General features: G+C 39.4%; 1 protein-coding gene across 2 annotated transcripts in view; it reads left to right on the top strand.

The window, feature by feature from the left end:
* Nucleotides 1-16,901, top strand: part of DOCK1 (dedicator of cytokinesis 1) — a 318,400-nt gene that overhangs the window by 221,781 nt on the left and 79,718 nt on the right. For both annotated transcript variants that reach the window (XM_050899443.1, XM_050899442.1), the window contains exons 30-32: nt 9,179-9,257; nt 9,912-10,012; nt 13,256-13,314. In XM_050899443.1, coding sequence (XP_050755400.1) covers nt 9,179-9,257; nt 9,912-10,012; nt 13,256-13,314 — 239 coding nt within the window. The remainder of the gene's footprint in view (nt 1-9,178; nt 9,258-9,911; nt 10,013-13,255; nt 13,315-16,901) is intronic.

Below are 16,901 nucleotides of genomic sequence, written 5' to 3'. Positions count from 1 at the left end.
CTCTTTCCAGACTGAATACTTCTTTAAAAAGCAGTGCAATAGGAAGAAACATCTTCTGCTTTATTCATTTTTACCACTGCAAAAACTAGCTGAATTCCCATGTAAGATCAAGTCAAAATAAGAACTAAGATGACATCTTTCAAGAGACTCCACTCTTGTGTTGTTAATGGCCTGCAGACATCTTCCGCGGAGGGGGTATGAGGAAAGCCATCTTCCTTCCCAGTTTGGAAAGGCAGAGCTCGGTTCAGCATCTGTTTGCACCCACGGCTGCTGTTGGCCCGTGAAAGCATCAGGCTGCCAGGAGAGCTGGGTGTTGAAGCCTGGGGAACGATCCACCAGCCCTGGCCAGCAGGTTCTGATCATCTGAGAGCCCACGAAGCTGTCCTCTGTGGTGCACACTTGCTTGGAAGGGATGTTTTTTAGCCAATAAACTCACCGAGGATAAAGTGATGATATCTGTACCGTAGCAAAGACTTTTTGCATTTTATTGAGCAGCACATTATAATGAAAACTGCTTGTTTAATAGCTAACCTGATTGCAGAGATTTCTTCCAGCAGTACTACAACAAATTACATTTGTTTTAAATTACAAGATCTATTGCAAGTTTTTGCCAACTACCATAATAGAAAGAGTCTCTTTGAATTCAGTAAGTCTTCTTCCTTTAGAATATTAACTTTTGGGTTAGAGGAACGCTAATGCTGTCCACTTGCAACAGATGCTACTTTCTCAGTATTGTAGCCTTAGCTAAAAACTCCTAAATTAAATTGTCTTCTAGCATTTCCATTAGAAAACACTATTTCCAAGCTTTTATTGCTCTGTCATAAAATTCTCTAGGTGGTGAAATTTAGTACATAAGGTTATATCCATGGCTGGAGTCACATCTTAGATAAAATTTCAGGAGACAAAGTGTACTGGTGCTTTTGAAAAAAGAGTATAGAAGTCTAAAGCTTCTTCTTTCCTGCACTCTGAAAGTCATCAAGGAACCACAGCCTAGGCTTCAGACAAGTAGTCGAGAAAGGAGGAGAGTGAGGGCAGTCAGACACTGCCACAGGTTGTCCGAAGAGGCTGCCCAAGGCAGTCTCCATCCCTGGAGATACTCAAAACCCAACCGGACACAGCCCTGAGCAACCTGCTCCAGTTTGACCAGAGACCTCCAGAGGCACCTTCCAACCTCAGCATCTCTGTGCTCCTCTGACTCTACGCCAAGTCCATTAAACAGACAGCTAGGCTTCAGGTTGAGCGTTGCATTGGTGCTGTCCTCATGCTAAGGATGCTTTAAGTCCCGTCGATTTTAGCAGGTGTCTGAGGTGGACTGTGTATCAGCGTGGATCCGTCCGGCTGCTAGGTAGGCAGAGTACTTCTGCAAGGACATTTGAATAGACTGTAAATCCAGACCCTTTTTTAATACTGTTTATTTCTCTAAAGGTTTATCATTTGATTGACCAGTGGTGTAACACTCTTGCCTGTCTACTCCAACAGGGTTGTTTTGTCAGTTTGATTTTAAGGTGCGAGATAGCTGTACTACAAAGGTGGTTTTGAAAAATAATACATAGTGCCTGTTATACGGTACCTGTTATTGGTAGTCAGACCACAAGTTTGTCCTTCAGAATTTTGTAACTTGCATTTATTTTTCATTCATCTGTCCCCATTGTTTTAGAGGACACACAGCACAGAATATAAATTAGAAAAGAAGTGTCAGTGATTATAGATAATATGCTAAAACCGTTTCTGAAATATTTATTAGAAAATAGGTTAATAAAGTGACATGGTGCACCTGTGCTGGTGTGGAGTAGACATTATGAGAAGATTATGCTAATGTAAGTACTTAGTAGCAAGTCTTCATTGGGATTACTCTGTGCTATTATCATAGTCAGCCCAGGAATTGTAATTCAAAAGAAAGCAAATTATCAAGGGTTTTGTTTCTTCTTTTTTTTTTTTTTTTTTAAGTTTTGACTGCTCTTTTGCCTGATTAATTAGAGGATATTACAAGGAACCTTTTGAACATATGGGGGGGGGGGAGGGAGAGGGAGGTAGACTGGACAGACAAGTATCATATACAGAAGTGTAAAATGAAAAGGATTTTGGAAGCCTTCATTTGGGCTGGTCGGTTGTCAGGTCTGGAGGTGTGAAGACGGGTGCACAGTAATAACATCACCAGAAAAGAAAAGAGAGAGAGAATTCGGGGAGTGAGAAAATTGGGGGGAGATGCAAGGAGGGCAGCTACCTTCATGCTCACTCATTTTAATGATTCCGACTTTCATTTGACTTGCACGAAATACGCATATGAGGTCACTACATGTTCTCTGTGTTCCAGGGTTAAAATAATTGGACAATCACCATACTGCATGCAATGCCAATAGAGAAGTGGTTATAGGAGTGTATTAACATACAAGTTTTAATTCATATCTAAGTAAAAAAGTTGCTTAAAACTTAACTGTGCTTTGCAACACTGAGACGTTGAACAAGCATTTGAAGGTAGTTGAAGTGATTGCTGTTTGAAAGAAGGCTTTGCTATTCATGCTTTAGTGAGCATTTGTTCAGGTTTGGGTTTTGCATTGGGCTTTCAAGGTCTAGGTCTGTTGTTTCATACGCAGTCTGACAAGATAAGACTAGTCTGTCTCATATATGCAGAGTAAATTTGTCTCCCGGAGAAGCAAAAGCTCGAGCATGGAAAGCATGATGATGTGCAGGAAGGCTGATCAGCTGTAATAAAGCATTCATTATCCTCCCATCTAAATTAACTGAAATGACATCATAATAGTGCCTTTTATAACCTCACTCCGAATTCCCTCTCTTTTATTGAATTATCAGCTAAACCTAAATTATTTTAAGCTGTGTCTGTATATTCTTGTTTAGATAATTATTCTGTCATTAGGGAAGTCATTCGTTCGTTCTTCCGTTCTTCTTTTTTGATGTGCACTTAAGGAAAAATACCGGGGGGTACATTTGTAGCTTGTATTGTTTCAGATTTTCCTGTCGTAAGTATTTTGCATAAGTGCTTATACTGTAAATCCGAATCCCTGGGTACTAGAGCTAACTAAATAATGTACAAAATGGAATATACTGTAAGCATGTTTCTGCTTTTAGAATATCTCTCTCTAGATTATTTCTCCAGAAAAATCTTTTTGCAGAGGCAGTTTGATTTGTGTGTGTGCATTACCTGATGAGAGAGGTATGTTGCAGCATCATGTGGCTTCCAGCTTTCCTCGGCTCCTTTAGCTTTTGCAAATACTTTCCAACGGTGTGAGAAGCTGAATGAAAGAAAATGGGGCATAGAATATTTTTAAACAGGAGTGAAGAAGCAAATCAGGGCACTTGACTAATTATAATAGAGAATAGAGGAAGAAAAAACGACTGTACCTGAGAAAGAGAAAAAAAATGAGTTGTTTGGCACAGTGACTACCGTTACACTTATAAATTGAATCCCTTTGTCCCTTCTTCATTTATTATTGCCAGTTGAAGTCTAGATTTGATATATATGAACAGCCTCCTGAATTCAGTGAGGTTGTAGGAAAAAAGAGCCTCTCTGCAAAGGTAAAATTACAGAATTGAACCATTAATTTTTGCAGTACTTGGTGGAGCAATCTCTAAGCGTGCATCCACAAAGCAATTAAAGACCTATGGGCCTATTGGAAGTGATTAGTAATCAATAACAGTAAAAATACCCAGAATTCAGTAGTTGCAATTGAAGTTAGTTCATGGCTTGAATCAGCAGCATATTAATTGATTTATTGACTCTGGATTGAGAGCCATAAATGGGGAGAAATTACTGAAGAAATTAGTACTGATCTGTCCTTTTGCCCAAGGCAGGACAAGGTGAATGATACCCGACCAGATCACAGGTGCTTGCTTAACCTGGTTTTTTTTTGTTTTGGTGGGTTTTTTTGAGAATTTCTGCTCTTGATGGCCTGTCCTTAGCATCACAAAGTATTTCCTAATGTCTAACCTGTGTCATGGCTTTCTGCAGCATCTCCTGTCCTCTTGCTTCTCTCACCTGAGCTCTCTGCCATATTTTTGTGTCACTCTTGAAGCGTGGTGGCTTCAACTGAACAATATTCCAGCCGAGGCCTTGCCAAGGGCCAAGTAGATAAGAAGAAATGTTTCGTGTCTTACGGTGGACCCTTCTCATAATACAGCCCTGACTGAGCATTTTACAACATGATGGCACTTTGTTGCTCAGCTGTTTTACTGCCCACCATCTGACTAACGCGCTTTTGCAGCCTTCCACCGTGTGTTTGTGCAATTCATTATTCCTTTTGACTTATGGAGAACTGATCAAGGTGTCTGTGTTGGGTTTGTGTGGCAGGGTTTGGGGAGAGGGGAGAGGCTACAGGGCTGGCTCCTGTGAGGAGCTGCTAGAAGCTTCCCCGGCTCCAACTCCGACCCGCCTCTGGCCAAGGCCGAGCCGATCAGTGACGGTGCTAGCAGCTCTATGATAACATATTTAAGAAGGGAAAGACTGCTGAAAAGAAGAAGAAGAGCTACAGTGGAGAGAGGAGTGGGATGTGAGAGAAACAGCCATGCAGACACCGAGGTCAGTGAAGAAGGAGGGGGAGGAGGTGCGCCAGAGCAGGGATTCCGCTGCAGCCTGTGGTGAGAGGGCAGGCTGTCCCCCTGCAGCCCGTGGAGGTTAACGGTGGAGCAGAGACTCCCCTGCAGCCCATGGAGGTTAACGGTGGAGCAGAGATTCCCCTGCAGCCCATGGAGGTTAACGGCGGAGCAGAGATTCCCCTGCAGCCCGTGGAGGACCCCACGCCGGAGCAGGCGGCTGGGCCTGGAGAAGGCCGTGACTCCATGGGAAAGCCCAGGCTGGAGCAGTTCGTGAAGGACTGCAGTGTGTGGAAAGGATTCGCGTTGGAGAAGCTCGTGGCAGGCTGACCCCCGTGGGAAGGAGCCACGCTGCAGCAGGGGAGGAGTGTGAGGAGTCCTCCCCCTGAGGAGGAAGGAGCGGCAGAGACAACGTGTGAGGAACTGACCGCAACGCCCATTCCCCGTCCCCCTGTGCCGCTGGGGGAAGGAGGTAGAGGAATGAGGAGCAAAGCTGAGCCTGGGAAGAAGGGAGGGGTGGGGGGCAGTTGTGTTTTTAAGATATGTTATTTGGTAGATACTTATGCCCTTTAGCAACGGTCATTCTTCCTTCCACATATCCTGAAGTGACTTCCTTCTGTAATCATATTCCTTCTATTCCAGTCACATCATAGGAAATGTTAATTTCCTTCTTTTAATTGGGTTGATAAAGTCTTTGTCTAACAAATCTTTTCCAATATGTTAGCATTAGATTTTGTTGCTGTGTGTGACATTCTCAGTATTGCAGCGAAGTACATTGTGATCAGTTCCAGTCTCTGAACTTCTCTCTTTTGCAAGGTTTAACTTTTGTGGCTCTTCCTGACACAGATAATGTATTCTTTTGTTAATCGAAACTGAACTTCAAGAAAAGCACTTCTTCTTATGCACGTGCAACTGGAAGCTAATCTTCATTATTAATTACAGCAAGATAAGGTATGCCACTGCGGATTCATGTTCTCCATCTGAGCATAGGAGATAGTTTTGATTAGTTGTCTGTTGGCCCAGTGATGTCCAAGTACACCTTTCATCCTTACATGTGTTAGCAGCAGCCAGCTTATTCTTCAGTACAGAACTGATGCATTTGGTTTAATTCTGCCTAGTCTGAAGAGCCACCTTTCCCTCAATCTTTTCAGTTTCTCTAACTTTGACAGTGAAGTTACTGAAAATTATCTGTAACTGCTTTGGAAGAGGAAGAAGATTAAACTAACACCTGGAATGATTCATAAAATTTTTTTGCTTCCTCTTTTGAATTTTATTTGGGCATAAACCTGAACCGGTTTTACATTCATGAGTTGGAGCAAACTTCACAGGTGATCACATACCATTTCGTAGATTATAGCCAAGAATTCATCAGGTAAATTTTTTTTCTATCCAAATGATCTCTTCAGGGTAGTAATCTTTCTGTCTGATTAACCATACAACTGAGTGTCGTACCAAAATGGTGAAGCGATGCCAACCTAACCATCTTACTTCTGCCCTGTAGCCCTGTGTCCGTTGTTATTTCTTCTGATTCTTTTTCGCCAGATTGCAGCTCATTCACGGGATGGTGTTTGAATGCTCCACGTAGGAATACTTACCTTTTTTCTCAGCTGACACCTCTCCTCACTCTTGTGTGGGTATGTAAGAGATTACGAGGTGGTCAGGAGTACACAGAGTGGTAGTCAGTGATCTCAGCCTGATAGAAAACTACATTTGTCTAAATCCAGCCTTTCCTTGTTGGGCCCCGTAACAATAAAGCTTTACACCAAGGTGAAGGAGGAGTACTGTGATGAAATCTCTCTGCTCTTGTCGTCCCAGTATGCTATACAACTTGCTACTTCTTATTGCCAATATTTTAATATATAATCTTAAAATTAACTTCATCAGATAAAAATCATCATAATTTTGCTGTTTTTTCTTGGCACTGGAGGTACTAGATGATACTAGAAAGCGCTGTGAGCTTAGCCACGACAGGGTCATTCTAGTGATTTCAGTTGTGCCAGGAGGTTGTAGTGCTTAAATTCGTTGCTGATTAATCCACTTCATGACTTCCCTTTTCCTCAGTTAAATCTGAATTATTCAGGATGGATCTTACTGTTACTGTACTGTGCCTGTCATGTTCCACTTTGCAGTACCATGATCTGGACTAGTCATATTTTGACTGCTCCCCATGTTGTAGGAAAGGGACTGTCAATATTTCCAGCAATCTTTTCAGTACTGATTGAAACAGGCACAAAATCCTCATTGACTTACATTTGATTTGCAACTGAAGATACACTGTTACAATAAACATACTGTTCTGTTGACTTTCACTGGGACAAGAACTGGGCTTTCTTCACTGACATGCGTTAGGAAGTGTTTTATCCGGTAACGGAAGGATTGAGTGTATCATCAAATTAAATCAAAATTAAAATGGAGTTTGAATAATTCAAAAATCAACACTTAAATCTCTGCATCTCTTCTTTTGATGTTCTTTTGTAGAAAGTTGGGAGGAATACCTACCTTCCTAAAGCAGGCTGATTACAGGGGTAGCACATGGGCTGTGAGAGGACGGTGTTCTTTGATTACAACTGCAGTTGAGCAGATGTGCTGTGCTATGGTCCTTTTGCAGTTGCAATGTACAGTAGATTCTGCATTATTTGTTCTGTATTGGTATGCACTAGAATTAATATCAGGGAAAAATGAGAGTTAAAATTTCAAGAAAAATAATGGTATGTAAAGTAATGAGATTGTTCCAAAGCTTAATTAGATGGAGCAGATTGAATACATTACAGTGATGTCTTGAAGCAACATAATTAAATTGTAGGCATAATCCTCCCTGTATTGGAACTGATTTTATCTTCATAAGGCAAGGAGCGTTAGATGGCCCTTCCTACTATGTTAAATTACTAATTCTTCTAGGAAGACTTAGAAATCTCATAGTCTTATCAGACTTTAAAACCACAAAACAAAACAAGGTATGAGTCTACATATCAAACTGTTGATAGTCTGATTACATGGATAACTTCAGTTTCAATCTTAGTATATGCTACAGCTCAGTAATTGAATCATAGATCTACAATACGTGTATCTGCAGTGTGTTATCGTGTATGCTGAATTCATCTCATTTATAAAATCTCTTAAGTTGTTTCCAAATATATACACTGACAAAGATGCTGGTGAATAATGCGCAGAAGTGCTGTTCCTGAAATGCATCTCTGTGTATGCTGGATGCAAGTGCGAAGATGCCTATGACAGCTTAGCTATAAAGAGTAATACTGTAAAATGTATGGATGTGTGTATACCTACGTATATGTATGTATTTAATTTTTTTATATATTCATTTATATTTCATATATTCTTTCAGCTTTTAAATTTTCTTTTGTATTTTCTTTTATAAATTTAATTTTTATTTTCACATTTGGATACTTTCCTTCTCCTCCATTACACTACTGTGGAGGTGATCTGACTTTATAGTACAGATACATCCCAGTGGCATCAAAATTTTTGCCTTACTTTATTAATTTAGTATACATAAATAATCTCTCTTAGCATCCTGATGCCTGTGTGTTATCTGGAGGCTTCATTTCTCTTGGGTTAGCAAACATTTAGCTAAATAATAGGTTTTTTTCAGGAGAGATCACTTAGGTATCTTAAATTCAGTAAAAGATCTTTCTAACTGTCTCTACTGGTTTGTTTTAAATAATTCTGATATTTGTTTGTCAGCCTGTAGAAAGATTAACTTTGGTATTTGCATTCGATAGTGAACTCTCTTTTTAAAGATTACTATTGGGCGGGAAGAAAAGTAGTACGTGTCATGAGTGGTCTTTATCGTTGCTGGTACTTTCAGGAGACATAAATCTCTACCACAGTCTGCTCAAAAGACAAGCTCATTTGTCTGGGCACTAGCTGGCAGTTTCATAGCATAAATTTAAAGTTTTCAGGAGGAATCTAATGTTTATTTTGAAAATGGAGATTAGGGTACCAAAGAATAATATGTTTACTTTTCAGCACCATGAATATGTAGTGACCTACTTATACTATACCATTTGGTTTTATTTTTAAAGCTTGTCAAGCCAACTCCTATTGCGATTTAAGAAGCATCCTTTTTAGAAAAGCAGTAAACTACACTGGGTACTGAATTAGCATTTTAGAAGTAGAACAGTGAACAATGATTAGAAGATTGTCCTTCAACAGCATTTTTGTGTGTTATTGTGCCATAAGTAAAATAGCATTTGCCTTGTGTTTAAAAACATGTTTTGCTTGACCTGCAAGTTAAAGTGCAGCCAATTGCAGGTCTAGGTTAGATACAACATACAACACTATGATGCTGTAACTTTAAAACTATATATACTTTTTTCTAATAAACTGAATTTTTAATGATCTCTTGATTATCATGAGATATTTGAAAGACAAGTGATTTTATCCAAAACATTCTTTGTGTTTCTGCATATGCTAATTTACTTGATTAATTTTGAGAACATCTGCATAGAATTCTGTATACTTAACAGTGGTGAGATCACACTGCTTTTCAAATAACAGCTACAAATTTTACTTTCCAGACAGACGCAGATTTTTGTCTAATTGAGATGCCAAATGTACAAAGGTACCACAGAAGAGTGTGTAATTATGTAATTTTCTCTTGATCTTTCAGAGTCTTCCTGCGAGCAATTAATCAGTATGCAGATATGCTAAACAAAAAATTTCTTGATCAAGCCAACTTTGAGTTACAGGTAAGAAAAAAATACCAGTGTCTTGGGGTCTAATGTTAATGTAATAAATTTCTGCCCTAAACGCCTAATTTTGATGTATGTATGTGTCGTGAACCCCAGGTGACCAGTTAGCCCAGTTAAGTCATTTCAGGCTCAGCAGGTATGTACGATCCATTCGTGTCTTATGGGTCTTGTCCTAGAAGAGCGCCAAGTCTTACCCAGAGCATCACAGAAAACTCCTCCTTTCCTTCCGGAACAGCAAAAAGGGGTGTCATCCCCCTTTCTGCAGCAGATGTTTAGCAGAATTATTGCCTGAAACGTGGAGCCCGAGACGTGGCGTCTGAGTGCCCTGCTGATGAGAAACACGCCGGTTTAGGTCACTTGTTCAGGATCCTTTTTTTTTTTCCGTATTTATGTGTTCACATTTAATTTTACTCGAATCATCAAAACACAATCAATTAGGATTTGTAGATGGGAAATGTTTCATGGAAATGTAAACACAACGAGGAGATGTACTAAGCATATATCAAGAAACACCATCTCTGTGGTGTTTGTTATTTTTGCCTTTAAATATTTATGTGCATAATTTAGATACTTCTAAGATGTTTTGTAGGTGTGCAGAAAAACATTTCAGAGAATTAATGGTATCTATTCTTGTCATTTTGGGGCTTTCAGCTTTGGAACAACTACTTCCACCTGGCTGTTGCTTTTCTCACACAAGAGTCTTTACAACTGGAGAATTTTTCAAGTGCTAAAAGAGCAAAAATACTTAACAAGTAAGTCCTATTTGTCATCTAAATCATGGACAAGAACTTGAGGTCTATTAACATAATTTTAGTTTAATTTCTTAGCTAAATCCATTCAAATTGAGATGCAATCACGGTATAATGAAAGGTTGGTTTTAAAAACGTGAATCAAGTATTGCATATGTTTCTACCCTTGAATCAAGATCTAAATTACATGATTCATTACTGATGAAGACAGTATTTTATACCGCAGGATGTTCATAAAGTCAAGACTTTTCAGAAGTATTAACATATTATAAAACTGAATTTTTAAATCACTTTAGCTTTGTGCTTATTCTAATCTCATTTTACGTGCGCTCTTTATTGCTTAGTCCCTAACGGCCCTTTAGAGTGAATTTTTGTAACTACAGCCAGTTTCACTGCGATATCCCTGAAGAATGGGTTTGTATAACTGCAGTCTTTTATGCTTTCCTGGTTAAAAGGGATTACATTGCCTACCTCTGAACAGGGAGCTTGAACTACCCGATTGCTATTCAGAATCCCACAGCAAATGAAAGCTGTCAAAAGAAAAAAGACTGGAAATAAGACTGGAGCATGAATATTTTGTTTAATGTATGTATTTCTCCTAAATTTCATTGGGGTTCCAATGTAGTGGACCTTAGCATTAATTGACTAAACACTGAGCACTGAAAAAAGCCAGTTACATGTTTTCAAACACGGTGTGTGGATTCTTTTTCTGTGTCATAATATTTGTAAAGAGTGCCTGCAAAAGCAGTTTGTTCCCATAGTCAATCGGGTTACTGCAGTTAATGCACAAAAATGGGGAGTTTCAAAGCTGATTCCCTGAGCAAGTATAGCTCAGACTCCTTGTGTGTATAATATATATCTATATAGAGAAAGAAGACGCATTTTGTATCACTTCACCTTCTAAACTGAAGCCTTTTTATACATTATTATGATGAGAGAGATCACAGAGAATGGGAAGAGTTTATCACTGCTGCAGTGAGATGTGATTTTAAAAGGCTTATTGCTTTAACTGTGTAGGTTTCAGGCTTTGACCAGAAAAGACAGGGCTCTATGTCCCATCCTATTTTTTTTTGGCAGCGAAGTTTTGCTCTTCAAACTCATCCACTCTGTCACGAGTTTTGAGGAGCTTCCTCTGGAAGCTGTGCTTTACCTGAGCGTTGAAACAGAATTTTAAAGCACTGTATGATCTAATGTACGTACCTGTGACTCATGGGGCTTCCTTGATGAAACAGGAATATTTACAAGTTCAGTAGAAAAGTGATGTCAAGCAGAGCTCAGGTTTTTGCGCTTGTGCTATAAATATCATAAATAATATTATAGTTACACGTTTGCAAAATGAAATCAAGATGGTTTTGTGGAGCCAGGTGAATTTTATTTCATTAGATTTAGAATTTATGGAACAAGATGGTTTTGTACAAGATGGGACCAATGATGCAAATTCTCTTGTGTAATTAAGAGTGTAAAGGATACTTGCAAAAGACAAAGCACACCAATCAATTAGCAAGCAGAGGGATCGAAGCCGTGGCTGCTGTCGGTCTCCCCTTGCTCTCTGTGTCTGACGTTGGTGTGCACCTACGTGAGCATTTTAGTTCAGATCAGACTTCTGACCTGTACAAAAAACCAACAGCTGAGCTGTAATTGGACTGGAAATTACTGTCAAATACGTTTGTGGGCTGATATTCTCTCTTTGTGAGGACAGGAGCCTTAGACAGAAATTCTCTTCAAGTCATTTTTATATTAAACTGAGCAGTATATCTTGCTGAAGAAATTCAAGAAATCAACAGACATTTCTCACTGCTAATATAAGTAAATAGATTAAGTCATTTGAAGTAGTTACTTAATGAAGTTTGCTAAATTGTAAATCTCTGTTTATAATGATTTTACAAGTTGTTATTTTCAATTTAATCATGTTCTGGAGATAGAAATCAAGACCATAAATTCTTCAAGATGCAATACATTTATGGTCTGGAAGCACTAACTTTTATTGCTGTGTGAAACCACTACCAGTTCTGTGCCAAAAGGGTATAATTAATCAGTTAATTCAATATCACACTCACCCATCTTTTTAAGTATATATTTCAATTAATATGTCAAATATTTAATAATTAAAATTTAATTATTGTGATTTGTAGTTTTTGCTAAATATTGCATTTAAGCGTTAGATAATAACAAATTCTTAATGATGCAGAAGAATCTCTTTAATCCATATTAATGACAGGATATCTCACTATTATCCCACAGAAATCCCACAAGTTGCCAGATATTACCATTTCGCTCATCTCGTTATTTAAGTAATGATCTTTAACATACAAATACTCTGCGTAGCAAATACATTCTTGGAGCTCATTATGGTTCTGATCCCGTCATTAATGAAGGCAATAGGATGTTTCCATTCATTAAGCTTTCCTGGTATTAATGTGGAGAGGGAGTGGAATATAAAAATAACCCCGATGGGAGATGTGAGGCATTGGTGCCACCAACTTTGCAGCAGAGGAGAGGCAGGTTTAGCAGGGAGGCTGAAGGACGGGCTCCCACCTCCACCCGGGCTCTTTTACTGCCTGGGACCACTCACTTTTGGTCTAGCCCGGGCAGGACACAACATCCCATTGGAACATAGAAACCTTCTCTTTCTGATTTTGCGCATCAAGGTACGAGATGTCACAAGATGTTCCTTGTTGTGTTTTCTAGGACAACGCTATGCTAAGAGAGTATATAAAAATAAAATACAGCCTTAGGCTGTGAAGCTCTCTGTTATGCTTCCTCCAGCCATTACCATTTGAAAAATAGAAAATGCTCACAGTTAATCACTGTAACCACCCACGTGTCCCGAAGGACGGTTAGCTAATCTGAAAATACGGCAAAGAGAGGTTTTGCACAGGTAGATGTTTAGTGTGTGTTCTCCCTTTGTAAGTATTGCTGCAGAAATTGAAATCTGGGGTCTTTTGAGGGAGAGCAAGTTAACACAAGGCGAGGAACAGAAGCTGCTGGCTGCGTGGCTGAGGCTTTCAGCCTCTCTATCTCACCCCTTTGTAGAAGGGACAGTCTGCAAAGTTCAGTGTTTACGGGTGCCTTGCTGAGCTGGGGAGGGAGGCTGGGTAATCTTATTAGTATGGGTTGAATTTGGAGAACCTGCTCTGTAATTTCAAATATTTTTGAATGCTGGTCAGATTTTGAAATGAGATGTTTCTGCTTATTGGTATTAGATTATTTTTTTTTTTTAATGGTGGTTTTGTTTTCCTTTTTAAGGTACGGTGATATGAGAAGGCAGATCGGTTTTGAAATCAGGGATATGTGGTATAATCTGGGTAAGTAGCCTGAGCGCCTGTTGATTAATGCTTTCACTCAGTGTTTGTATAAACCAAGTTAGAGATGAAATGAACTTGCCTTCTCTGGCAATAATGGTAGGCTTCCAGAAGGCATTTTAAAAGCAGATGATTTAAGAAATAAGGCCGCCTCTGCACACTTATTTCGCCATCTGGGTAGATACATAACTGTAGTCAATGTTTACCTATCTTCTGTTTTTTCATGGTGTTCAACCTCACGCTAAATAAAAAGAAACAGTTATGGTGATATCAGTTGAATGGGGGGGGGGGTCTGCTTAAAAATGTGTATATACACACACACATGTGGATGCAGTAACTGGGACTGTGGCAAAATGAACGCGTCCGAGGGTTATCAGTAACTTAGCCTGGAAATTCTGCTTAAAGTCTGATTTTCAGTCTTGTTTGGCTGTATCAGAGTGACTCAGGAAGATCAGCAAAGAATGGGAACTTGGACATCCCTGGAGTTCATAGGTAAATTAGGCATATCCGACTATCTCAAATCTGTGCTATTCTGTGGGTATAATTTAGCTATATGGGGATTGAATTTCATGAGAAACTGAGTATTTACCGTGACCTGAGTGTACTCATCTGCCAGATTTCATTTTCCTGAGCTTAACAGCAGAGACACTTCAGCTCCTCTGAGTTCTATCAAAAGTTCCTTAAATTATCAGAAATAAATGCATTTGCCACTTCACTTATATCTCTAGCTGAACTGTTGTTGCTGAAACTTGAAAAAAATCAGGGTATATAAGAGAAGGGAATGCAAGGGTTCGTAAGTATTTGATATCACACAGTTTGCATCCGCTCTGCTGGAATGATGAGAAAAGGCTTCTGAGAGCAGCTGAGTTCACTTTTTATTAGAAGCATCTTTCATGAATTAAGTGTCTGGAGAACAGATTAAAGCGTAGTACACACGTGATGTGTGACTTGACAGACAGATAATAAAGTCAGTATCGTGCCTGATGCTGGGTCATCCAGCTCAGGACGCTGGCAGCCTCTTTGTTAGTAATTAGCCAAATCCTTCCCTGTTCTAGGCTTACAGTCCTGTATTCAACTGTTATCTTTACTAATTTCTCTAGCATCTTTGGATTCTTAAACTTTTCCCAGAATTTATTGGACTGAAAGTAGGAAAGTTTGCATACAGAGTTATACATCTGGCTGTTCTTACATGAGATTATTTTGCTCAGGCTGGGGACTGTGGAGTGCATTGTGCTTTTTACTACTGCTGCTGACACTGGCTGCTCTTGGACAAGTTATGTAGTTGCTCTAGGGTTCAGTTTTTCATCATTAACAGGGAGATGATAATAATTTCCCCTGGAGTTTTGTGAATCGATTGGCATGAGGGGTGGTGTTTTCTTCAATATTTCTTTCTGTGCTGTCATGAAAGCCTTTTATTTTTAATAGAGTTTTTATGAACCGAGATTATCCAGGTAGATGACTCCGTGACCTCCTCTAGCTCTAATGTCTGTGATTCTGTAAGTGGCTGGAATCATTAATGCCGAAATCTCACATGTTGAGGGAGTCAGTAAATTGCTGCTCTTCCCAACAAAAGCTGCAAGAGAAAGGTAAATCGGAGGCAGGACCCCAATCCAAGGCGGCCTTTGTACTTCTCATAATGAGCAGCTTGCTTTTTCTCATCTTCTTTGTAATACAGATAGTCCGTGCTGATCGTGTTTAACTTCTGGCTCTTTACCGATCTCATGTATGTCACAGCATCAATTAAGAAAGAATTCTGACTTACCACTGCAGGGGAATTGATTGGGGGGCGCTTGACACTTTTACCTCAGAAGTTGCACTACATTAGTCAAATTATTAATGTATATGTTCAGAAACAAAATCAGAAGTGAAAAGCTGTAATTCTCGCATATGCTTGAGCATATAATTTTTATGACTATGGCATTGTGCATAAGATATGATGAAGCCAAACAACCCTGACTTTTGATTTATGTATTAAAGGGTATGGATAAGCCTCAAAAATTAGTATTTTGTCTCATCACTTTTTGTTCATGAATACCATGATTAACGTGTGATGCCTGCTGAGTTAAAACTCCCCAGTGGGGAACAAGACAGTCCTCTAGCTATAATGCACATTTAAGAGTGTAATTTATTTTCTGAAGTGAAATAGTAAAATGCAAATTCTAAAAGTTTTTTCTGTGTGTTTCTGATGCAGTGGTGGCTGCAATATTCATACCTTTCTACCTCTATAAGTAGAAAAAAAAAAAAAGGATGTATAGTAGAGAGCAACACTAGCTAACTGTGTGCACACACTTTAAATACTTGTAATTTAGGAATAAGATTTTTGTTTTAAACAGGGTACCACGTATGAGAGATCCAGCCTGACAGATTTTCTATTTAAATCCTCGTTGTAGCTGTCCTGTTTGATACCCTGCTAGATTTGATCATGAAAGCTTTAGATTTGAGTGCTCTGATGCAGCAGCAATGAGGATGGCTTCGGGGAGCCTAGTCCCAGTGTGCAGAGCCCCTGCTGCAGTGCCTTTCTGAAAGCACTGCAAGGCTTTTATTTTCTTGTGTGCACCAAAACCAGTGTATATTGGTCCTTATAGGCTTTTTTCCTTCCATATCACAACCTAAACTTTAAAATAATGTATTATTTTGAGTCACTGTTTTGTTGGAACTGGGGCTCCTTAGACCTTGGTGAGACAGTAAGTATCAGAGAAGCATAAAGCAAGCCATGGCCTCTGTCTTGAAAATGTAGGAACTCAAACAACACACGCTTAAAAGCGTTATGTGATGCAATTTAGCATATACAAAACACAGTTTGACACTAGGTCATGTGTACCAGTTTTCAATGGTTAATGGTTTCAACAGTCATATGTTGAAGAAATTGTAATGACATTTAAAATAATATCCTTGTGGTAAAGTTGTTCAAGGAAAGCCAGCTCAGAAAACATTGCTTTTATTGTTGACATCTGAACCAGCTAGAGGGAGATGGAAAAGTAAAATTCCTGAAGCTGAAGTGAAATGGTTGCTACTGCTGTCCTCCAGCGAGCTGCCCACTGGCCCGGCCCTTCCCTCCAAGCGCTTGACGTCAAAAAAGGTGTCTTGACAGGGACGTTAATGTCGTTGGAGGGAAAGCCAGGGTTAAAAATAGATCTGAACTTTGAGTGTTGTATAAATAGAAGTCATTACAGATAACGCTCTCTGAATTAGTCATGCATGTTCAGAGCTGACCCAAGTGAGAGGTGAGGTTGCTGGCAAATTATTCAGGGTTTTTTGTGGCCCAAATTTAAATTAGAAGAACCTGGGAAATGAAAATCACGTTACCAAATAAAGGAAGCACCTCGGCTTTGGTTCGCGTAATGAAGTCTGTTCCTGTTGTGAGCAGTCTGTAGGTGCACATCTCATGGCAAGGCAGAAGCCACTGCAAGAGGAGTTTTTGCATGTTCAAAAGGATACTTTTTTTGCATGTGGTTCTTAAAGCAGCTGCACAATTTGGTTTTCAGAAAAGAATCCTCAGTTTTCTTCCAGACTTGTCACATTTTGAGTCTCTGCGTGGGAGTTCCCACACTCCCAGGGAAAAAGAAAAGGCGAATTCATTGTTGGGTTGT

This window comes from Gymnogyps californianus, chromosome 6, assembly GCF_018139145.2.
Source record: "Gymnogyps californianus isolate 813 chromosome 6, ASM1813914v2, whole genome shotgun sequence".
NCBI lineage: Eukaryota > Metazoa > Chordata > Aves > Accipitriformes > Cathartidae > Gymnogyps > Gymnogyps californianus.
The sequence above is the reverse complement of the archived record's forward strand: the minus strand, read 5'-3'. Positions and strand labels throughout refer to the sequence as shown.